This window comes from Sorex araneus, chromosome 4 (genome assembly GCF_027595985.1).
Source record: "Sorex araneus isolate mSorAra2 chromosome 4, mSorAra2.pri, whole genome shotgun sequence".
NCBI lineage: Eukaryota > Metazoa > Chordata > Mammalia > Eulipotyphla > Soricidae > Sorex > Sorex araneus.
In genome coordinates this window covers 212,306,361-212,329,164 of record NC_073305.1, presented here as the reverse complement: position 1 = coordinate 212,329,164, position 22,804 = coordinate 212,306,361, and the positions used below count along the sequence as shown (strand labels likewise).

Below are 22,804 nucleotides of genomic sequence, written 5' to 3'. Positions count from 1 at the left end.
AGAATGGAGCCCAGTGTCCCATTGAAAGTGACCCCCAGGAGGGGGCTGGAGCAATAGCACAGCGGGTAGGGCATTTGCCTTGCACGCAGCCGACCCGGGTTCGAATCCCAGCATCCCATAGGGTCCCCCGAGCACCGCCAGGAGTAATTCCTGAGTGCAGAGCCAGGAGGAACCCCTGTGCATCGCCGGGTATGACCCAAAAGGCAAAAAAAAAAAAAAAAAGAAAGTGACCCCCCAGGGGCTGGAGCGATAGCACATCGGAGAGGATGTTTTCCTTGCACGAGGCCAACCTGGGTTCGACTCCCAGCATCCCGTAGGGTCCCCTGAGCACTGCCAGGAGTGATTTCTAAGCACAGAGCCGGGTGTGACCCAAAAAGGCCAAAAAAAAAAGAAATAGAGCAGAATATGACCCCTAGGAGAGAGAGGGAGAGACACAGAGAGAGAAGAAAAGTATCTGCCATAGAGGCAGAACTGAAGGTGAGGGGTGGGGGAGGGAACTGGGGACATGGGTGGTGGGAAGTATCCACTGGTGAAGGGATGGGTGTTGCAACATTGCATGACTGACAGCCAATCATAGATAACCTGTAACTGTATCTCACAGTGATTCAGTTAAAAAATTAAAATTTGAGGGGCTGGAGCGATAGCACAGCGGGTAGGGCGTTTGCCTTGCCGACCCGGGTTTGATTCCCAGCATCCCATATGGTCCCCTGAGCAACGCCAGGAGTAACTCCTGAGTGCAAAGCCAGGAGGAACCCCTGTGCATCACCAGGTGTGACCCAAAAATCAAAAAAATCAGTTAATTAATTAATTAAAATTTGAAAAAAGTGATCCCCCCAGGGCCCAGGAGGTAACAGTGCTTAGGTTCCTGCTGGATTTTTTTTTTTTTTTTTTTGCTTTTTGGGTCACACCCAGCAATGCACAGGGGTTACTCCTGGCTCTGCACTCAGGAATGACTCCTGGCCGTGCTCAGGGGACCATATGGGATGCTGGGAGTCGAATCCGGGTCGGCCGCTTGCAAGGCAAACGCCCTCCCCACTGTGCTATCGCTCCAGCCCCTCCTGCTGGATTCGATCCTGGGCCTCACGGGGTCTCCTAAGGGTCATGGGTGCAGCCCTCAAGGCCCTTAGCAGGAGCCGTGCCCATGTGACCCTGGCTCCGTGGGGCCTCCCCTTGAGCCACCAGCCTGGTGGCCAAGAACTGCCTGTGGAGACCCCGGGGTCTCCTGAGCGCCATTCGAGAACCTTCTCTCCAATCCCACCAGCCCCCGCACCCCCCACAAAAAAATAAAAGTGATCCTTAGACTCCATGGTAAACAAAGTTTATTACTTTTTTCCTTTCACTTAAAAAAAAAAGGGGGGGGGGTGTGGAAAACAAAGCGAGAGCCGAGACCCCAGGTCAGGCGAAGTAGCCCCAGAGGAAGATGGCGGCGCTGAGGCAGAGGACCAGGTTGATGTCCAGGAAAGTCTTGACCAGCGGCTTCTCCTCCAGGGACATCCTGACGGGCTCCGCCTGGGCCTCGGGGGGCGGGGGCTCCTCCGGGCCTTTGCCCTCCATCCCGCACAGCCACAGCAGGGACTGGACCACTTTGGACCGCTTGGGGCTGGCCTCGCCTGGAAAGCAGCCCAGAGACGGGGGGTGAGGGCGGGCGGATGGGGGGGCGTGAGGAGGAGAGGCTGGGGTGGGGGGGCCACTCGCCTGCTGCGTGCCAGATGCTGGGTGAAACCTTCGAGAAAAGCCCCCCCCCCCATCCCCGAAGATCTGCGTGACGAAGGCTTTCCTTTGGGTTTAGTTTTGCTTTTCCTGCTTGTTTGGGGGCCACGTGCAGCGGTGCTCAGGGGGTCCTCCTGGCTCTGTGCTCAGGGGTTACTCTGGGCGGTGCTGGGGGACCTCGTGGGATGCGGGGTTAGAATCCAGGTTGGCCTTATGCAAGGCAAACGCCCTTCCCGTTGTATTACCGCTCTGGCCCCTTCTTTGGGTTTAAATGTTGGGGCTTTTTTGTTTGGGGGCCACGTCTGGGGGGTGCCCAGGGACTCTTTGTGACTGTGCTCAAGCAGGACCCCGGGAGATGCTCATGGGGAGCTTAGGTGGTGCAGGGGCCGCACCCAGGTAAGTCCTGAAGACTCGGTCAGGAGCGTTGCTAAGTTCTGACAGGGCCAGGGGCAATGGTTTCGGGGAAGAGGCGAGGGGTCCCCAGGGCTGGTGGGCGGGTACCGAGGAGACCCGGGTGTGACTGAGCGCCTCCACTTCACCTTGGCTGGGGGAAGCAGAGATGAGGCTGGGGGAAGCTTTCTCCCTGCAGAGCGGGGCCTGCGAGGCCCCTCCTGCACCCCCCTCCCCTCGCTGAGACCCCCTGAGTTTTCATAGTTCATGGGAGCCAGAAAGATAAAACAATGGGCAGGGCTCTCGCCTTGGGTGCCGCTGACCTGGGCTTGGTCCTCCAGCACCCAGTAGGGCCCGCTGGCCCCGCCAGGAGTGGGCCCTGGGTGCAGAGCCAGGAGGAAGCTCCGAGCAGTGTTGAGCTCGGAAACGGGACAGGGATGCAGGGGGGAGAGATGGTTGATTTACATTTGACAAAGCAGCAGGTGATGTCAAGGATCTGCATGCAGAAAGGCCTGGGTCTGAGCCTCAGCACCACCACCACACACACACACACACACACACACGCACATATACACACACATATACGCATACTATACACATATACACACATACATACACACAATTACACATATACACACACATAAACACATAAACACACATACGCACAACTACACATACACACATATACATACACACATGCACACATATACACACATACACACATACATACACACAATTACATATACACACATATACAAACACATACACATATACACATATATACACACATACACATACAATTACACATACACATACACATAAACACATGCACACATATACACACATGCACATATACACACATACACACATATACACACATACACACATACATACACACAATTACACATATACACACATAAACACATACACAATTACACAATTACACATACACAAACACATACACACGTACACATATATACACATATACATACACACATATACACACATACACACATGCACACACGAACACATATACACACATACACACATATACACACATGCACACACGAACACATACACACATACACATATATACACACATATACACACAATTACACATATACACACATACACACAGACATACAGACATGCACACATATATACACACATACACAAACACATATACACACATACACATACACAAACACATATACACACATACACAAACACACATACACACACAAAGTAAACAAGGCACAGATATAAAGTATATCTACACAGGTGTAACAGTATAAAAAACAGTACGTGGGCTGACCCCAAACCTGCTGTCTGGCAGTTGTGGGGCTGGGGGCCCCGTGGGGCTCCACGCCCTGTTTTGTAACCCCTCGAGCTGTTCTCATCCGCCTGCGGGTCCTGTGGACGGTCCTGGCTGGGGCGACCAGACCCCGGGCAGTGAGGGGCCTCCCAGTCCCCGCTCTGCTCAGGCCGGCCCCCGAGAGGCTCGTCCCGGGACTCAACTCACCACCGTGGGCTTTGGCAGAGCTTTCCGGGAGCCCCTCGGGCTGGACTCCGCTGCTGGCCACGGGCACCAGAGGGGGCGCGGGGGTGAGCGGCACCTGCTCCTTCTGCAGCACCGGGTCGTGACGGGTGGCCCAGGTCAGGCGGCTGACCTACAGCGCACAGGCTGGTCAGCGACACTGGCCCCCCCCTCCCCACCCCTGTCCCCACACGCTCACCCTCTCTGCAATCTGGGGGGCCGGCTCCCCCACCCACACGCCCTCTTCCTCCCGCAGCCTCTGTTCTCCTACCGGGATCTCAGGCTTCCCGGGTTTCTGTCCACCTGGGGAGTAGGGGGGACCGGCCCGGGCATTCAGCTTATCCCGATCTCCGGCCCCTGGGACCTGGTTCCTTAGCAGGGGAGCCGGTGTCTGGAGCTGACCCATCAGTGGGACGCAGGAACGTGGCCGGCGACGGTGGGGGCCCTTGGCTTCCTGGGCAGAAGAGGCTGCACCCCTCCGCCCTGCCCACCCACCCCAGCCCTGATCAGAAGAACGACGTCGGATGCAGCGTGCACGGTCTCCTGAACCCCAGCTGCCCTACCTCCCGGCCCCGGCTGTTTCTGCTTTCGGAAGTCCCCTCCTCTGTCCAGTTGGACTCTCCCGAGAAATGCCCAGTGGCCCCTAGGGGGTCCACCCATGGCCATTAGCCCCAGCTGGGCTGCCAATTCTACAGAGGGCCCCTGAGGATTTGGTGTTGTTCCATGGTACCCAGGGCCACCCTGGTGATGTACAGGGTACCCAGGTCAGACCCGTGCTGTGCAGCGGCCCTAACCACTGCACTCTCTCCCGGGCCCTCGGTCCCTCCCCTTGGCTTAAGCCAGTTTTCTGCCACAGCGAGGCTCTGCCTCAAACCCGAACGTACCATGTCGGTGGAAGGGGGTTCTGTGAGCCAGCTGACAGTGAACACGATGATCAGCGTGACCGAGGACAGGATCATGGAGAAGTAGAGGTAGTGGACCTTCACCACCTCCGGCCGCTCGTCCTTCTCGTCACACAGAGGCGCCACGTACACGAAGTCCAGGATCAGCCGGATCAAGCCGAGGAGGAGGCCGAAGATCAGCCCCGAGAAAGCCCCCTGCAAGGCAGAGCGAGGCCGTCTTAGGGCCCCGGGGCCGGCGAGGGCCTTCTGGAGGCCACCTCCAGAATCCGTCCCTCTGGCAATGGTCACAGAGGGCCAGTGAGTCAGAACCCACTGAATTTCTTTACCTTTCCCAAGGGAAAAAGGGGTCGCTCCCGTCTAACTTACTCTGTCCCTGTTAACCCAGCCTACCAGTTTGTCTTCTGTTCGTTTGTGTTTTGTTTGGGGGGCTACACCTGGCGATGCTCAGGGGTTCCTCTTGGCTCTACACTCAGGGATCACTCCTGTCGGTGCTCTAGGGACCACATGGGATGATGAGGATTGAACCCCAGTTGGCCACATGCACAGCAAGGGCCCTGCCCACTGACCCACTGTCCTTTTATTGGCCACACCCAGAGATGCTCAGGAGTTACTCCTGGCTCTGCACACAGGAATTACTCTTGGTAGCACTTGGGGGACCGTATGGGATGTTGAGGACCGAACCCGAGTTGGCCACATCCAAGGTGAAAACGCCCTCCCTGTCCGATCGCTCCGACCCACCTACCCACTATCCTATCATCGTTCCGGCCCAAGCCTCCAGGGTCAACGACAGAATGAACCTTCCAGGTCCAGACATCTCTGGAGGCTGCCGGTCCTCGCGCTCCCCCCTCCTCGTGGACCCTCGGACCCAGCCGTGGTGGGGAGGCGGGGCCAGAGCTACCTTCTCGTTCGTTCGCTTCCAGAAGCAGCCCAGGATGAAGACGATGGCCACCGGGGGCTGCAGGTAGGAGCTGATGGACTGGATATAAATGAAGAGCTGCCCCCCCTGGCTGGCCTGGACCACGGGGATCCAGAGGATGGAGATCAGAACCAGGAGCAGCACGAAGACCCTGGCAGAGACGGCCCCGTCAGTGGCGAGTTCTCCAGAATCCCCCTTTTTTTTGGGGGGGGGGTTGCTTTTTGGGTCCCACCCAGCAATGCATTTTGGGTCACACCGGGGATCACACTCCGGCTTTTTGGGTCACATCAGGGGTCACTCCTGGCTCGGGACCCAGGAATTAGCCTGGCAGTGCTCAGGGGACACTATGGGATGCCGAGGATCGAACCCAGGTTGGCCCTGTGCAAGGCAAACGTCCTCCCTGCTGTACAACTGCTCCAGCCCCTTCTCTTTTGTTTGTTTGTTTTTTTTTTCTTTTTGGGTCACACCCAGCAATGCTCAAGGGTTACTCCTGGCTTGCACTCAGGAATTACTCCTAGCAGTACTCAGGGGACTATATGGGATGCTGGGAATCGAACCCAGGTCCGCCACTTGCAACGCAAATGCCCTGCCCGCTGTGCTATTGCTCCGGCCCCTCTTTTATTCTTAATAGCACTGTCTTCCCGTTGCTCATCGATTTGCTCGAGCAGCCACCAGTCACGTCTCCATTGTGAGACTTGTTGTTACTGTTTTTGGCATATCGAATACGCCATGGGTTGCTTGCCAGGCTCTGCCATGCGGGCGAGATACTCTTGGTAGCTTGCCGGGCTTTCTGAGAGGGGCGGAGGAATCGAACCCGGGTCAGCCATGTGCAAGGCAAAGGCCCTACCCCCTGTGCTATGGCTCCAGTTCTTTATCCGCCCACCCAGGGACGGAGGTGCACATTTTTATTCTTAATAGCTTCACAAAATATAGAGGTTTTTTTTTTTTAATGGGGGAGAGGCACACACAGCAGTGCTCAGGGCTCCCTCCTGGCTGTGCCTCTAGAAGCCTGTCCTTTCACAGCAAGCCTCGGGCCTCCTGACAGTCTGCTCTGCAGAGCCACCCCCGGCAGCCCCCCGTGTCTGCTGCTGACTCAGCTTTCTGGACAGTTCAGAGCATGGTCTGAACTATGAGCTTCATGGCAGTATTCACTCCGAGAGGATGCACAGGCCGGCCGGGACCCTCCCCCATGACCGAGTATTTGCATTATTCCTCCTTTTCGGCTGCTGGGGGATGCTACTGTCAATGCTGGCTACAAACAATCCTGGTGTTTTCACTTCTAGTAGTTGCTTTGTTTTGTTTTCAATTTTTTTTTTTTTGGGTCACACCCGGCAATGCTCAGGGGTGACTCCTAGCTTTGCACTCAGGAATTACTCTTGGCAGTACATGGGGGACCATATGGGATGCCGGGGATTGAACCCAGGTCGGCCACGTGCAAGGCAAACGCCCTCCCCGCTGTGCTGTCCCTCCGGCCCTGTTCTTAATTGTATTAAAGAGCACTAATGCAATGTCTCTTTTTGTCTGTTTGTGTTTAAACCACACCCAGCTGTGCTCAGGGCTTACGTCTGGCTCTACACACTCCACCATCACTCCTGGTAGGACTTGGGGGACCACATGGGGTTCCGGGGTTCAAATCCGGGCTGGCCGTGTGCAAGGCTTGCCCTCTGCTCTATCTCTCCAGCCCTACGAGACAGTGTTGTGTTTTGATTTTTTTTTTGGTTTTTTGTTTTTGTTTTTGTTTTGCTTTTTGGGTCACACCTGGCGATGCACAGGGGTTACTCCTGGCTCTTCACTCAGGAATTACTCCTGGCGGTGCTCAGGGGACCATATGGGATGCTGGGAATCGAACCTGGGTCGGCCGCGTGCAAGGCAAACGCCCTACCCGCTGTGCTATTGCTCCAGCCCCCTGTGTTGTGTTTTTTTTTTTTAAAAAAAAAACTACCCAATTGTTATGAACCGGTGAAGCATTTCTCACTTCCATGTCTGAGTTTCCGTTTCCCCACCTCTCTGATCACAGCCGTTTTAGGGATTTTCCGTGGGAACTCACTAGTCTGTGGCCATTACAGCACCACAGGGCCATAGCTGGGCCCCAGCTCCTTACTCAGGGATCCAACTAGCAAACACGCATGTCCCTTTACCTACTTCCAACGCTCAGTGATCCAGAGTGATGTTTCCCACTGTCACTGTCATACTGAGCCCTTGGTAGCTTCTCAGTATCTGGTTTGCAAATCATAATGCCCAAAAGGAAGGAGAGAGGGAGGGAGAGAGAGAGAGAAGGAGAGAGAGAGACACAGACAGACAGACAGAGGGCGATAGAGATAGAGAAGGAGAGAGAGAAGGAGAGGAGGAGGAGGAGGAGGAGAGGGAGATGGAGAGAGAGGAAGAGGGAGAGAGGAGAGGAGGAGGAGAGAGAGAGATAGAGATAGAGAGGGAGAGAGAGGAGGAGAGGTGGAGAGAGAGGGAGAGAGAGAGAGAGAGAGAGAGAGAGAGAGAGAGAGAGAGAGAGAGAGGTGCCTGCCAGGCCAGGGAAGGGGAAGAGAACCGGGGACATTTGTGCTGGGAAATGTACACTGGCGAAGGCACACCACATGACTGAAACCCAATCATGAATAACTCTGTAACTGTGTATCTCACTATGCTTCAATTAAAATAAATAATTTTTTTTTAAAGAAGAACTCGCAAACACCTTTTTGTCATCAGCAACGTGCTTCTTATTCCCTTACTGCCATCCTTTTGTTCCCCGTGGGGGCCACATCCAGCAGTGACACGGGCGAGGGCTACCCCCAACGCTGCTGAACAGGGTTGTGCAGTGCCTGCGTCTGCACTGGAGCCGTACCCCAACCCCCTTTGGATATATTTTGAAGCGATTCAGACCTGGGGGGGGTCTTTATCTTATTTTTTTAGTAGATTATACTTTTCCTGCCATATCTAAGAACTTGGGCTGAAGCAATAGCATAGCGGTAGGGCGTTCGCCTTCCACGCGGCTGACCCAAGTTCGATTCCTCCGCCCCTCTCTGAGAGCCCGGCAAGCTACCAAGAGTATCGCGCCTGCATGGCAGAGCCTGGCAAGCTCCCCGTGGTGTATTGGATATGCCAAACACAGTAACAACAAGTCTCACAATGATGACGTTCCTGGTGCCCGCTCGAGCAAATCCATGAACAATGGGATGACAGTGACAGTGACAGTCATCTAAGAACTTGTTTCCAAACCCAGGCTGACAGAGCCCTCGGAGAATTTTTTTTTTCTTTTTTCTTTCTTTCCTTTCTTTTTTGGTTTTAGGGCCACACCCCGTGGTGCTCAGGGCTCACTCCTAGCTCTGTGCTCAGGGATCACTCCTGGAGTGTCAGGGGACTTTTATGCCATGCTGGGAGGGGACCTGGGTGCAAGTTCATGTGTGCCAGGCAAATGCCCTACCCCTGCCCTATCTCTCCTGCCTTAGGGCGCACTTTCTCGGGGGACAAAGTCCCAACCTGTTTATCAGCGCATAGCAGGACTTTGCAGAAGCCATGAGAGGGTGACCTTCGAGTCCCCTCCTCCTCGTGACCCACTTCCTATCTGTCCCTCGGCTTCTGATCCGGGCTGGGGGCTCCCTGTCTGGGTGCTAAGGGCTTCTCCTGGCCGCAGCCCCTCTGGGCTGGCACCTCCCTATTTCACTGACCCTTCCCTACCACTGGCTCCAGACGGGCAAAAACAGAGTCTGTGCCCGTTGCTGGTGTCTAAGCTGTTCCTGCAGGAGTGAACCACTGCACATCTTTTTCTTCTTTTTTTTTTTTAACAAATGCACTGTCATCCTGTTGTTCATCAATTTGCTTGAGCGGGCACCAGTAACATCTCCATTGTGAGACTTGTTACTGTTGTTGGCACATCGAATACGCTACGGGGAGCTTGCCAGGCTCTGCCATGCGGGCGGGATACTCTCGGTAGCTTGCCGGGCTCTCCGAGAGGGACAGATGAATCGAACCCGGGTCAGCCACATGCAAGGCAAACACCTACCCGCTATGCTATTGCTCCAGTCCAAATGCACTGTTGTTTGCAGTGTTTTTCTACAGGGGTCCAATTTCTTTTTTTTTTTTCTTGACTTTTTTTTTTTTTTTTTTTTTTTGCTTTTTGGATCACACCTGGAGATGCCCAGGGGTTACTCCTGGCTCTGCACTCAGGAATTATTCCTGGCAGTGCTAGAGGGACCATATGGGATGCTGGGAATTGAACCCAGGTTGGCCATATGCAAGGCAAATGCCCTATCCGCTGTGCTAACACTACAGCCCTTTCCTTGACTTAAAAAAAAAATGTTTAGTGAATCACCATGAGATACAGTTACAGACTTATATACTTTCGTGCTTATGTTTCAGTCACACAATGATCGAGTACCCATCCCTCCACCAGTGCCCATCCTCCACCGCCAATGTCCCCAATATCCCTCCCGCCACCCCCACCCCCGCCCTCGGTGGCAGGGCCTTCCCTTTTACTCTCTCTCTCCTGGGTGTTATGGTTCACAATACGGGCACTAAGCAGCCATCGTGTTCAGTCCATAGTCTACTTCCAGCACGCATCTCCCTCCCGAGCGAGCCCTCCAAGCACCCTTTACTTGGTGGTCCCTTCTCTACCTCCCACTGCACAACTCTCTTTCTTCCTCCCCCACTGAGCCCGCTGGGAAAGCTCGCCAGCTGGACTCTGCTTCTCCCCCTGGACTCCGGACGTTGGTCACCCTGCCCGGCCGCGCCCAGCGGACCCTCACCTGCCCACAATCAGCAGCTCCTTCTCAGAGGCCCGGGGCCGGAAGTGAGTCCAGAGGTCCATGGTGAAGATGGTGCTGGCACTGTTAAAGATGGAGGTCAGCGAGGACATAAGCGCAGCCACCATCACGGCCATCATGAGCCCGCGGAGTCCTGGAGGCAAAGGGAAGGCGGTGCCCTCAGGCGGGACCCGGGGCTCTGGGGAGGCGGAGCCCCAGGCCCCCCTCGGCTTTGTTCAGGGGTAGCCGCCCTCCAGCCCCAGAGTCTGTCCTCTCCCAGCTGTCCCCACGTCGTGTTGGGGGGACGAATCGGGGCCCAGCCAGGGCTCGGGACTCGGGGGGGGGGGCCTCACCTGTGGGCAGCAGTTCCAGCACGAGCTTGGGGTACGCGATGTCAGAGCAGCCCGAGGGGTTGCCGCACACTTTCTTGCAGATCTCAGGGACGGCGCATGCCACTTGGTCTGCAGAGACACAGAGCCCGGGGCTGAGCTGGCCGGAGCCAGCCCAGAGCCCGGACCCCGAGGAGCCCGGGGGAGCCCCGTGTGCTTGTCTTGGCTTCCATGTGGTTGCCCAGTGGCACTGGGCTATTGACGATGCCTCTAGATCATAGGCTGTGTGTGCATGTGCGTGCGTGTGCGTGTGCGTGCGTGTGTGTGTGTGTGTGTGTGTGTGTGTGTGTGTCTGGGGGAAGCCAGAGGAGCACTGTGACGTGATGGAGGGAGGTAACACTGGTGGAAGCTGTGGGGTTGGAATGTTTCTTGCATGCCATCAGCAATACTCTGGATCAAAGTTAAAAGCTTAAAAACTTTTTTTTTAACCTCTTTTGGGTCATACCCTTTGTTGCACAGGGGTTACTCCTGGCTCATGCACTCAGGAATTACTCCCGGTGGTGCTTGGGGGACCCTATGGGATGCTGGGAATTGAACCCGGGTCGGCTGCGTGCAAGGCAAACGCCCTCCCCGCTGTGCTATCACTTCAGCCCAAAAACTTAAAAACTTTTTCTTTTTTTTGGGGGGGGGGGTCTCACCTAGCAATGCACAGGGGTTACTCCTGGCTTTGCACTCAGGAGTCACCCCTGGCAGTGCTCAGAGGACCCTATGGGATGCTGAGGATCGAACCCTGGTTGACCACGTGCAAGGCAAACGCCCTCCCCACTGTGCTATCGCTCCAGCCCAAAGCTTAAAAACTTTTTAAATGGGGGCTGGAGCAATAGCATAGCGGGGAGGGTGTTTGCCTTGCATACGGCCTACCGGGGCTTGATTCCCAGCATCCCATAGGGTCCCCTGAGCACTGCCAGGAGTAATTCCTGAGTGCAGAGCCAGGAGTAACCCCTGTACATCGCCAGGTGTGACCCAAAAAGAAAAAAAAAACTTTTTAAATGACCCAACCTAGGGGCTGGAGTGATGGCACAGTGAGGAGGGCATTTGTCTTGTTTGTGGCTAACCTGGGTTCGATTCCCAGCATCCCATAGGGTCCCCCAACCAGTGCCAGGAGTGATTCCGGAGGGTAAATCCAGAAGGAACCCCTATGCTGTGCATCACTGGATGTGAACGCCCCCTACCCCCCCAAAAAAAAGACCCAGCCTAGAGCCCAGCACTAAGCCAGAGCACAGTGGGACCCAGGCCATCACCAGGACACTGACAGGGTCCTGGAGCCGTCACACCACCAGACTAAAAGCGGCCCAGCTTCTGTTCCAGGCCCATCTTCCTTGGTTCTCTTGGGCCGTCAAGGAGGGACAATGAGGCAACTTTGCTTCCTGAGATTCTCGACGGGGTTGATGGAGAGGAACGGGGTGCCCCTGAACGGTGGGGTCCCGCAGGCCGGAAGCTGTGCGTGGGCTCCCCCTCCTCGCACTCCCCAAAGACAGTGGAGACGGCTCAGCTCACTGCCAGCACCGGCTTCAAGCTCCATCCCTGACGCTCCCCCGCCCCGTCTCTGAAAGAGGACACACAGCCCTGGCAAGGCTGCCCCTCCCTGGAGGCGCCAGGATGCTCCGGTGTGCCCCGCAATTGGGACGTTCCTATCCCCGGTGCCTGCTCAGAGCTCTCGTCACCCAGTGCCCCTTCACGCTGGACTCCTACGTCCCTAGTCACCCCGGCAGGGATTTCCCTCTCTCTCCGCCTCTCTCTGCTATTTTGGGCTTTTTTGGTTTTTGCTTGTTTTTGTTTTTTTTTTCCTTTTCTTTTGGGGGACACACCCGGTGATGCTCAAGGATTCCTCCTGGCCCTGCATTTAGGAACTATTTCTGGCAGTGCTCAGGGGACCCGAGGGGATGTCGGGGATCGAACCCAGGTCAGCCGTGTGCACGGCAATCGCCCATACCTGCTGTCCTATCGCTCTGACCCCTCTTTCTGCCATTCTGGATCAACAGGGTGTTTCTCTGAGCACTCGTCTGAGATTCTTTTTTTTTTTTTGGCTCTTTTATTTGGAGGGGCTTCCCACGAGGTGCTCAGAAGACTGGCAGAGCCCCCCTGGTGATTCTCAGCCAGCTGGGCGTTGGTTTTATGCAAGGGCCTGAGCCTGCGGTGCTGCTGGGTCCCGGTGGGGCTGGGAATTCCCCAGGGGCCACCCTGGGCGCTGTCGGGGACAGGGAGGCTCCAGGGTGGTGCCTGGCGCTGCCTGGAGGACGGTGAGGTGCTGGGGATGGTAGCGGGGAAGGTGCTTGCCGTGCCCACAGCTCACCTGGGTTCAACCCCCGGCATCCCACCTGGTCCCCCAAGCACCACCAGGAGTGACTCCCGAGCACAGAGCCATGAGTCACCCCTGAGCATCGCCGGCTGCGGCCCCAAAGCCAAACAGAACCAAACCCGAACAAGAGGGGGTGGGGCGGGGGAAATGGTCACGGCATTTGATCGTAAGGAGGGGTCAGGGCGTGGGCCTAGGACAGGTCCAAGCCCGGGTCAATCCCTGGCACCACACAGGAGGGAGCCCTGAGCATGGGGCCAGGAGGAAGCCCCGAGTATTGCTGGGTGTGGCCCTCAAACAAAAAGGAGGAGGAAATGCCCCCAGGGAGGTGCAGGGTCTCCTCCCCTAGGGGGCCACCCCGGCCTCTCCCGGCCCTCCCCGGAGGGGGACAATTTGGTGCTCATGACCCCTGTCTCTTGCTCATCCCCGTGTGACCTTGCAGGGACAGTGGCCGGTTGGCCAGGTGTCTGAACACTTCCCCCCATGCCCCCTGCCCCTGCCCGTCCCTCCCGGGCGGCCTCTTCCCGCACTGGCCTCTCACCCGGGAAGAGGATTCGGCTGACCATGCCGGGAAACACCATCATGAACAGGGGCAGCACCTTCAGGTAGGCGGCCATCAGCGAGCCCCCCTTGGCGTGGGACAGGTCCTTGGCGGCCAGCGTCCGCTGGACAATCACCTGCGGAGAGGGTGGGGCTGGAGCTGAGAGGCCCTGGGCTTCCCTGGGGGGCTCTGGCTTCCCTCCGGGCTGCAGGCTGAGCCTCAGTGAGCCTCAGTCTCCATCCCGGGGGGAGGGGGGGCCTGGGAGGAGAAACGACCCTGTCTTCCCACCCACCCGTTCCTTTCCCAGGCCTGCTGGAATTGCGCAGGAAATGAGGAAGTGGGTCCCTTCTCTGGAAACCAGGATCGGGGACGGAGACTTCAGAGTTCGCCAGGCCCAGGGCAGATCTCCCTGGAATTTCGACCCAGGAGAGGCAAAGGAAAGGACGCCCACCAAAATGGGAGAGAATAATGGGGGGGGGGAGAGAGCCTCCCTCTCCCCCCCCCCCCCCGCATTACTGAGTGTATTGCAGGCTGTAGACATTAGCTCAAAAGAAAGAAAACCAGGAGAGGGGGCAGTGGGGGGAGGGAGGGAGAGAGTGAAAGAGAGACAGACAGATAGAGGGGGGGTGAGAGGGAGGGAGACAGAGAGAGAGAGAGGAGAAAGAAGACAGAGACAGAGGAGGGAGGGAGGAAGGGAGGGAGGGAGGGAGGGAGGGAGGGAGGAAAGAAGGGAGGGAGGGAGGGACGGAGGGAGAGAGACAGAGACAGAGACAGAAACAGAAATAAATTTTACTTTGCTGTTGTTTAGGGGCCACACCCAGCGGTACCCGGTACCCAGAGGGGTCTCTCTCTGTCTCTCTCTCTCTGTCTCTCTCTCTCCCCCCCCTTCTCCATCTCTGCACCCCGGTGTAAATTTGTAATGGCTGTAACAAAAGGACGAAGATGAGATCCTCGTGGCCCCTGTGTGTTGAGCCTCTTGGTTCCAGACAAGAGACAAGAGGCTGAGAGGCAGCGAAGAGTGTCCCCGGGTTAGGCAGCTGGGACGTGATTCCAGGCCTGGGATTGAAATGCCAGGCTGAGCTGGTCAGATGGGGGCGGCTCCGAGCGCCGAAGCACTTGCTCTGCAGGTAGGAGGCTTAGGTTTGATCCCGGACACCCGTGATCTCCAGAGCACTGCCAGGAGCACTCCCTGGCACAGAGCCAAAAGGAGCCCCGGGGCATCGCTGGGCATGGCCCCCAAATTTTAAAAAAATTACATAAATACAGCCCAGGCTGTGAGGTCAGGTCTCTCCCTCCCTCCTGAGGTTTGCTAGGGAGGCGTTGGGGGGGGGGGGGGAGGAGGAGGCCGTGGTTTCTCCCTTAAAGGGCCACAGCGCATGGCGCCCACTGCCCTGGTCCTAGCTTTATTTCTTGCTGTTTCCTTTACCACTCGGGAGCCTGACTCCATCATTTTGCTCTGTCACCCCGCCTCTGCATCACAGTTTCTGCGCGCCTCTTTATCTTTCCCCCCAGGGTGTTTCGTATACTCCCAAAGCAGTGCTCGGAGGGCCAGCACCACTCATGACAGTACTTCATAAATAAAACGGAGCTTCTCTGTAGCCAGGGGGAGGGGTCCGAGCTGTAACGCCTGCTTTCCATGCAGAAACTCTGAGTTTCTACTGAGAAGCTACTCCAGCCTTACTGTCCGGATAAAAATACTGAATGCCCTGAGCAAGCACCTTGACCTCTTAGCACCTGTATTGCAAACCATCACGCACAAAAGGAAAAGGAGAGAGAGAGCATGAAGGAAAGTGTCTCCCACAGGGGGAGACTGGGGGTGAGAGAGGGAGGGGGGGTGTTGGGGGATGGTGGGAGGGAAGCAGGGGACATTGATGGTGGGAAACGTACCATGGTGGGGCGATGGGTGCTGGGTCATTGTATGACCGAGACCCAATTATGAACAGTTTTGCAGTGGTCTATCTCACGAATATTCAATTAAAATTTTTTTTGATTTAAAAAAAAAAGCAATGTGGAGTTCATGCCCAGTTCAATCGGCTTAATCAATGACTGATTGGGGCTGGAGTGATAGCACAGCGGGTAGGGCGTTTGCCTCGCACGCGGCCGACCCGGGTTCAATTCCCAGCATCCCATATGGTCCCCTGAGCACCACCAGGAGTAATTCCTGAGTGCAGAGCCAGGAATAACCCTTATGCATCGCCGGGTGTGACCCAAAAAGAAAAAAAAAATCAATGACTGATTAAATAGCAGTACTCCTACTGTAAAAATAATTATGAAAAATAAAAAAGAGGGGCTGGAGCGATAGTACAGCAGGTAGGGTGTTTGCCTTGCACGTGGCCAACCCCAATTCGATTCCCAGCATCCCATATGGTCCCCCAAGCACCCTTGACTCACTCCCCAGTATCTTGTGGTTCCCCCCAGGCTCCCTAGGGATAACCCTTGAGTACTTTGCTGCAGTAGCCCCAGGAATGGTCCCCTCCTGCAAACCCTGCCCCTCCCCCCTCCAATTAATAAAACAAACACCAAAAGACTAAAGTCACGTCTCTTGCTTCCGGGCACTCGGAGGATGAACTCAGCTTTCCCAGGCAGGAGTCAGGTGAGGTCACAGACAGAGCAAGAGGGAGGAGGGACAGTCAGGGGCTCGGGGAAGGGGTGGGGGGGAAGCAGAGATGGAGAGAGGGATTAAAAACCCAGCCTCAGCCAGGCTGGGACACTCTGGCATGCGCCCCCCACCCCCCAGCCCCGTACCTGATCCGTGCACCAGTACCAGAGGGACGGGATGGACATCCCGAACAGGATCCCGGGCCACGGGAGGTCGGACGTCAGCGGGTCCCGGAACATGTGGAAGGCGTCCTCCCGGGGCAGCCCGCAGCTGCTGTTCTCGCTGCGGTTGCTGGCCACGGCCGAGAAGTACTTCTCCTGCAGGCCATCCAGCCCGCCCACCGCAGCGAAGCCTGCAGAATCAGACAGAAGCCCCAGTCGCCAGGAACTCACCCAGCGGGTGCCTCGGGAATGGCGGGGGGGGGGGGGGTCCCGATCAGGGCAGAATGTAGCCCTCGAGCACTGTCATCCCATTGCTCATCGATTTGCTCAAGCGGTCTCCATTGTGAGACTTGTTACTGTTTTTTTGGTATATCAAATATGCCAGGCTCTCCCATGCAGGCGAGAGGGATGGAGAAATCAAATCTGGGTCAGCCGGGTGCAAGGCAAACGCCCTACCTGCTGTGCTATCGCTCCAGCCCCAGGGCAGAATATAGGAGAGAAATTAGTCTTAAAGATTCTTAACTGGGGGGGGAGGGGTGTGCTGGAGTGATAGTACAGCAGGTAGGGTGTTTGCCTTGTACTCGGCCAACCCGGGTTCGATTCCCAGCATCCCATAGGGTCCCCTGAGCACCGCCAGGGGTAATTCCTGAGTGGAGTGCAGAGCCAGGAGTAACTCCTGTGCATCGCCAAGCGTGACCCAAAAAGAAAAAAAAAAAACCAAATGATTCTTAACTGAGGCTGGAGCGATAGTACAGCAGGAAGGGCGTTTGCCTTGCACGCGGCCAACCTGGGTTCAATCCCCGGCATCCCCTAGGGTCCCCTAAACACCACCAGGCGTAATTCCTGAGTGCAGAGCCAGGAGTTACCCCAGAGCATCGCCTGATGTGACCCAAAAATAGAAGAAAAAAAAAAAGATTCTTAACCTCCTCCTCCCCACATTTTTGTGCCTCTGGCAGCTACTGTGAAAAGCTTCTCTGAAAGATATGTCTAAGTGCTTGATGCAAAATACTAGGATGGTTAAAAGACATCGGTGTGGAGAGAGAGAGAGAAACAGAGGCAGCAACATGACAGGCTCATAGAGAAGCCAGAAGAAGCGAGGCCGAGGTTTCGGTTTCAGAATTCCTGGAATTGAGCACAGATACCTGGAATTGAGTCATGATTCCCCCTAAGTGAGATAGCCATGGTGAGGTCAACTAAGGGTGACCAGTCAGGTGCAGGTAGGGAAGCCCCCCCCCATGTAACCCATATGTAACACTTATGCAACCCTTATGAAACCCCAATTTATACCCAATCATCTAAGTACAAATAGTCGAAGCCCCCCAGACTGGCCAAAAGGGTGGTCCACGGAAAGTCCCTTTTATATACTGGTATGGGATTAAAAGCCCCTCACTTTTGAGACTCGGGCCGCTCGTTCCCAGAAGACTGCCGCTGTGTCAGGGAGCCAGACAAGGGCCCTCACTCAAGCTAGCCAGTAAAGACCCTTTGCTTATTGTATCGCAGCTTGTCTTTGTGTGATTCCTCTGGGGAGACCTTGGCCAGGTAGTGGAGCTACCGTCAAAAGATAAAAACTGGGAAAGGACAAAATCTTGTGGAAAGATAAAATCTGGGGACACTGGTGGAAGGAAAGTGACACTAATGGCGTGATCGATGATAGAACATTGTATGTCAGAAACCCAACTGGGAATAACTTTGTAATTCACAGTGCTTTCCATAAAGCAAATTTTTGAAGAAAAAAAAAGTGACTTTAAAATTTTTTTTCTCCATTTTTATTTTCCCCATGAAATAATCAGACCAAGCAATAGAGCTGACAACAATTTTGTTTCAAAGAAACCACAAACAAACAATACTTTGGTGCACTAGGTTTGATTTCTGGCACTGCACGTACACACACACACACACACACACACACACACACACACACACCTACTTGAGATATATTTTCTGCACCTAAGTCACAAGTGCTACTAATTTTACTGCAGCCTTTTGGCTACACTGACAATTAGAAAATGCTCAATTTTCATGATAGACTTTGAAAATTAGAGACAAAGTGTTACTCTAGCCCAGGTTACACCTCCCCTGATTTCCTGGGCTCCATGGGCTCCATGTTAAGAAACCTGCCCCCCAAAAAGCATCCCATGAGGGGAAATAGCTCAAAGGGCTGGAACCCATGGTTTTCATGCAGGATCAATCCCTGGGAATTGTTAGGAGTAGCTGTAAGCACCAGTGGGCACACCACACACACACACACACACACACTTAAAAAAAAAAACTTTTATGGGGCTGAAACAATAGCACAGCGGGGAGGTGTTTGCCTTGCACAAGGGGCAACCCAGGTTCGATTCCCAGCATCCCATAGGATCCCCCGAGCACCACTGCGGGTGTTTCCTGAGTGCAGAGCCAGGAGTAACCCCTGTGCATTGCCAGGTGTGATCCAAAAAAAAAAAAAAAACACTTTTTTTTTTTTAAAGAGAAATCTTCTCTGATATCACAGTATCCCAACAGTGAGTGGTCCGAGCAATTGCAGACCTTGAGCAAGTGACTTCCGCTCGGCAAGACTCACTTCCTTCCTCCCTGCTCGTAGAGGAAGTGGGTGCATCAGCTTCCTGGGGTTGGAATGGGGACGGGAGCAACTCGTGCGCAACGTGCAGCGTCTGGACCCAAAGGGTTGGTGTGTACTCTCGTTCCCTCGACGTTTTCCAGGTCATTCCTAAATAACATTATTCTCCTTGGATTACATTCTGGAAGGCTTGGGGCTTTCTTTTTCCTCCCTTTTCCTTCTTTATCCAGGAGAGGCACATGCTGTCCTCGGGAAGAGAGGACTTGTAACTCACCAGCTGCCTTATCTGCTCAAGATTGTGGTAAGCAATGGTTACGGGGGTGGGGGGGGGGGGTGTTCAGGAAGGAGCAGCAATTAGCCTGATGATAAAAACTGGGCCCGCTGAAAATCACTTGGTGGTGCTGGGGTGGGTGGGAATGTTTGTTTGTTATTTAATCAATAGTTGGCCCCGCCCATCCAGGAGCCGGTGAACATCACCCAGCCCATCGATCGATTTCTAGCAGGCAGAGAAGCCGAGACTGGACTTGCCCAGCCTGGGGAAAAACCAAGAGCGCAGAGCGTCAGCAACGTGAATGTGAATCACCGGGAATGACTAACATGCAATTTCTGAGCCACGGGTCTACAGTGCGGCCTCAGAATCTGCCTTTCACGGATGCGGGCCGGGCCCCAAGCCACACGGAGTAACAGTGATGCGAGAGCCCAGTTCCCGGGGCGTCCCCAAGAGTGAGTGACTCGAATATTCATCTTGTTTTCAGCCACTTTGCTGGATTGCTCTCTAGGCCAGCTTCTCTGCGCCTCTGACTTATCTAAATGGCCAAGTACCACCTGCAAATGGTGGTACGTGTGGCTCCTTCTCTCCACTGTGTGTGTTCATGGGTTTTCCGTTTTATTGGGTAAAGAGAAAGGCTGTTCGTGTCTGATTCTCATGGGGCTGCTCATTTTGGTCTTTAGTTCTTAAGGTTTTTACTTTTTCTTTTTTTTTTTAAGTTTTTTTTTTTTTAAATTTTTGTCTTCAAATTTGGTTCTTTAGATTTTCTTTCTCTTTGATTTGGTTTTGGGGGCCACACCTGGCATTGCTCAGGGTTTATTCCTGGCTCAGCACTCAGGGATCACTCCTGATGGGGGACCATATGGGGTTCCTGGGATCAAACCCATGTCGGCTGTGTGAAAGCAAGAGCCCTTTCCTCCATACTAGCATTCCAGCCCCCTCATTCAGGGTTTCCTAGAAAAATACAGACTTGAATATTTTTTGTTCAAACTTGTATACTCGGCACTCTGAGGTTTTATACTTACTGGTACAAAACTTAGTGTATCGTATTCTTATAACCTACTTTCCCTCCTCTATGCTTTTAGCTCCTTTTCTTGTTCCAAATTACACAGCCTTGTTTTTTTCTCCCTTTTCCTTGAACTGTGATAGTATTTTTATCACTGTCACTGTCACCCAGTTGCTCATTGATTTGCTCAAGCAGGCACCAGTAACATCTCCATTAGGAGATAGACTTGTTGTTACTGTTTTTGGCATATCGAATACGCCACGGGGAGCTTGCCAGGCTCTGCCATGTGGGCAGAATACTCTCAGTAGCTTGCCGGGCTCTCCAAGAGGGACAGAGGAATTGAACCCGGGTTGGCCACTTGTAAGGCAAACGTCCTACCCGCTGGGCTATCACTCCAGGAAAAGATATTAAAATCATTCCCTCTGTTGTTTTCCTTTTTAATTGACTAGATTATATTTTTCTCTTTATGGTCCTGGACAGCTGGCCTCTTTATCTAAAGTACAGCTTTGGCTTCATCCTTGAGGCTCAAAAATGTACTGTCTGCAGCACTATTTCTAAATTGCCTTTAATTACACTTTTTATGTTCTCTTTGACTCGGGCACAACTTAAAAGACTCTTTTTAAAAGTTTCCAACTCGTTAGCTATTTGTAAAATGGACACCCTTCCTAACGAGTTAACTTTAGTTTTGTTTTATCTGGGGGAGATCCTCTGAGCTGTGTTTAACATCGATGTTTTTTTGCCAAATTTTAAAAATTTTTCTATGGTTACTTTTTGTTGGGGGTCCACGCCCAGCTGTGCTCAGGGCTTACTCCTCGCTCTGTGCTCAAGGATCACTCCTGGAGGTGCTCGGCTATGCGGTCCTGGGGATTGAACCCTGACCAGCAAGCCGCATGCAAGTGCCATCTTTCTGGCCTCTGTTGACTTTTGTCTGTTTCTAAGTAACACCAGCAGTTCTCAGGGTTACTCCTACCTCTGTGCTCACGGATCACTCCTGGCAGTGCTCGGAGGACCGTATGGGACGCCAGGGATCAAAGCTGGCTCAGCGGCATGCGAGGCCGATGCCCTATTTGCTGTCCTATGGCTCTGGACCTGCCTAAAAGTTTTCTAAAGATGGTTCTTTGCCGATGGGAATGAAGGAGTCACTCTTGTCCTGCCAGCGGGGTGGGGATGGGGGAAATACATACCTGGAAGTGATCAGGGATCACTCCTGGGGGGCCTCAGGGGACCATATGGGGTGCTGGGGATTGAACCCGGGCCGGCTGTGAGCAAGATAAGGGCCCTTCCCCACTGTACGATCCTCTGGCTCAAAGTATTCACTCTTATGAGAGTGCTCACTCCTAACTTTAATCTGGTGGGTGCTCCCAAGCAGTGCTCGGAGAACCCAGGTCAGTTGGTCAGTTGGGTCTGCAGCTCAGAGCTAGAGCCCTCAGTGGTGTTACTCAGCTCTCTACTGCCAGGGACCCTCAGGACCACCCCAGCAGTGCTCTGGGGCATCGAGGGCTTCCCCCAGCGATGATCAGGAGAAACGTGATGCCAGGAGCAAACCCGGGTTCGAGCTCCTGCTCTCTCCCTGGCCCTCTTGTATCAAGTATAACTTCTAAATCCTTTGGGCTTTGTCTTCTTGCTCAGTCTCCTTTAAAGTATCTCCTTACTCGGGGCTGGAGCGATAGCACAGCGGGGAGGGCGTTTGCCTTGCACACGGCCAACCCGGGTTCGATTCCCAGCATCCTATAGGGTCCCCTGAGCACCGCCAGGGGTAATTCCTGATTTCCTTACTCTATTGACTTCTGGTGATTTCTCTTATTTCTTTTATTGTTGGCTTTTGGGCCACCTTCAGCGGTGCTTGGGATTGACTCCTGGCTCTGTGCTCAAGGCTGACTCCTGGCAGTGTTCAGGGCACCATATGTGACGTCAGGGATCAAAGCTGGGTTGGTCACGTGCAAGGTAAGTGCCTTTCTTGCTGAACTCTCACTTCAGACCTAATCTCTCTTATTTCTAACAATTTTTTCAACAACTTTTGTTAGAGTAAGTAACCTTGTTACTTAATCCATAAAGGTTATATCTTTGTTGTAAGTTGACTATGTTGTACCTTTTGTACTTTGACACAGTCCACTTGAAAATTTAACAAGGTTGGCTTTTTCACTGGTGGTGGGGTGGAGACACACTTGGTGATGCTCAGGGCCTCCTCCTGGCTCAGACTCAGGGACCACTCCCGAGTGCAGTCACAAGGTGTTGGCGAGTCTGGGCTGTAGTGGTGATCGGGACCACGTAGGGTGCTGGGGATCGGGCCTGGGCTCGCCATGTGCAAGGCAAGAGCCTTATCCACTGTACTGTGTCTCTAGCCCCTAAAATTGGCCTTTTTTTTTTTTTTGCTTTTTTTTAGGTCACACCTGGTGATGCACAGGGGTTACTCCTGGCTCTGCACTCAGAAATTACTCCTGGTGGTCCTCAGGGGACCATATGGGATTCTGGGAATCGAACCCAGGTTGGCCGAGTGCAAGGCAAACGCCCTACCCGCTGTGCTATCGCTCCAGCCCCTAAAATTGGCTTTTCTTAACCCAAACTGTGATCCTCGAGTTCGGATGGATGGAAAAAGTAAATCAATAAGTAACAGTATAGGGGCTGGAGCAATAGCACAGTGGGTAGGACGTTTGCCTTGCACTCGGCTGACCGGGTTCGATTCCCAGCATCCCACATGATCCCCAAGCACCACCAGGAGTAATTCCTGAGTGCAGAGCCAGAAGTAACCCCTGAGCATCGCCGGGTGGGACCCAAAAAGCCTCCCCCCAAAAGTAACAG

At 54.1% G+C, this 22,804-nt stretch overlaps 1 protein-coding gene across 6 annotated transcripts in view; it reads right to left on the bottom strand.

Annotated features, from left to right (window-relative positions):
• Positions 1 to 1,371: 1,371 nt before the first annotated feature.
• SLC5A11 (solute carrier family 5 member 11) overlaps positions 1,372 to 22,804 on the bottom strand; it is a 40,488-nt gene continuing 19,055 nt past the window's right edge. For all 6 annotated transcript variants that reach the window (XM_055136007.1, XM_055136009.1, XM_055136010.1 and 3 more), the window contains 8 exons: positions 16,160 to 16,365; positions 13,415 to 13,550; positions 10,542 to 10,649; positions 10,192 to 10,342; positions 5,438 to 5,606; positions 4,522 to 4,734; positions 3,623 to 3,770; positions 1,372 to 1,610 (listed from right to left, as the gene is read on the bottom strand). In XM_055136007.1, coding sequence (XP_054991982.1) covers positions 1,396 to 1,610; positions 3,623 to 3,770; positions 4,522 to 4,734; positions 5,438 to 5,606; positions 10,192 to 10,342; positions 10,542 to 10,649; positions 13,415 to 13,550; positions 16,160 to 16,365 — 1,346 coding nt within the window. In that variant the 3' untranslated portion in view covers positions 1,372 to 1,395. The remainder of the gene's footprint in view (positions 1,611 to 3,622; positions 3,771 to 4,521; positions 4,735 to 5,437; positions 5,607 to 10,191; positions 10,343 to 10,541; positions 10,650 to 13,414; positions 13,551 to 16,159; positions 16,366 to 22,804) is intronic.